Source organism: Penaeus monodon, chromosome 22, assembly GCF_015228065.2.
Source record: "Penaeus monodon isolate SGIC_2016 chromosome 22, NSTDA_Pmon_1, whole genome shotgun sequence".
Classification (NCBI taxonomy): Eukaryota; Metazoa; Arthropoda; class Malacostraca; order Decapoda; family Penaeidae; genus Penaeus; species Penaeus monodon.
In genome coordinates this window covers 7694493-7695424 of record NC_051407.1, presented here as the reverse complement: position 1 = coordinate 7695424, position 932 = coordinate 7694493, and the positions used below count along the sequence as shown (strand labels likewise).

General features: G+C 36.7%; 1 protein-coding gene across 1 annotated transcript in view; it reads left to right on the top strand.

Moving 5' to 3' along the window:
• Positions 1–253: 253 nt before the first annotated feature.
• Positions 254–932, top strand: part of LOC119587286 (H/ACA ribonucleoprotein complex subunit gar1-like) — a 1932-nt gene continuing 1253 nt past the window's right edge. Inside the window, exons 1-2 of the mRNA XM_037936038.1 lie at positions 254–333; positions 769–832. Coding sequence (XP_037791966.1) covers positions 254–333; positions 769–832 — 144 coding nt within the window. The remainder of the gene's footprint in view (positions 334–768; positions 833–932) is intronic.

The window sequence follows — 932 nt, the reverse complement described above, 5'->3', positions numbered from 1 at the left end:
GATGAAAGTGTAGTAGTACTTGTTCTTTTCATAACTCATGACACTCGGTGAAAATATAAAGAGACATAATTTTTTTTTTTCTGTGTCGATTCTATGAACTGCAGTGGATGTGTTAACCCTAATTTGTGTTATAGTTGCGAGACGGAAGATTAAGAGGAGTCTAAGCTAGTCTATAACACCTGTGAGCCACATTTCATAGTCACCAAAACGAGACTATATTAGCAACGGCCTTTCTACCAAAATATGTTCTTAGATGGTTGTCTTAAGGTGTCGCAGTGTCATGGGGAACCTGGCAAAAACTGGGCAGCCTCATGGAGCTGTTACTGTTTTAAAGTACGTTTGAGAAAATATGAGTATATTTACATCTCAGAGAAGATAAGTACATGTATATAATTTACAGAAGTCTATAAGGCCGTTGTTCTCAGATTGAAGGAAATATGAATATTAAATGGAATAGTATAATTCGCAGCGCACAGTGGTTGCAACTACTAACAATGAAAATGGACTATGGTGCATATTATTGTAGTAAAACGCCTTGCGTAGCGCAAAGTGGTTGCAACTATTTACAATGAAAATGGACTATGGTGGATATTATTGTAGTAAAACGCCTTGCTAACAACCTTAAAAACAGTTGGCTTATTCGTATACCCAATTGTGCAAGCCACGCAGTACAGTTAGCTCAGACATACAGGACAAAATGTTTATGAACGTAAACAAGTAAACACAGAGACTGTACTAGACATTTTAACAAATCATTTGACATTCAAGAATGTTACATACAGAAGATGATTGTTCTGGTCGAACAGGTAAAACTGAAGGCTACGAGGGAAAGGTTTCAGATATAAAAGGAGCTGAATAACTTGTTCTTGCATACTATCATTCACTATGAAGTTCGTCGTATGTGTCTCGTAGAGTTTACGTTTTCCTTTGAG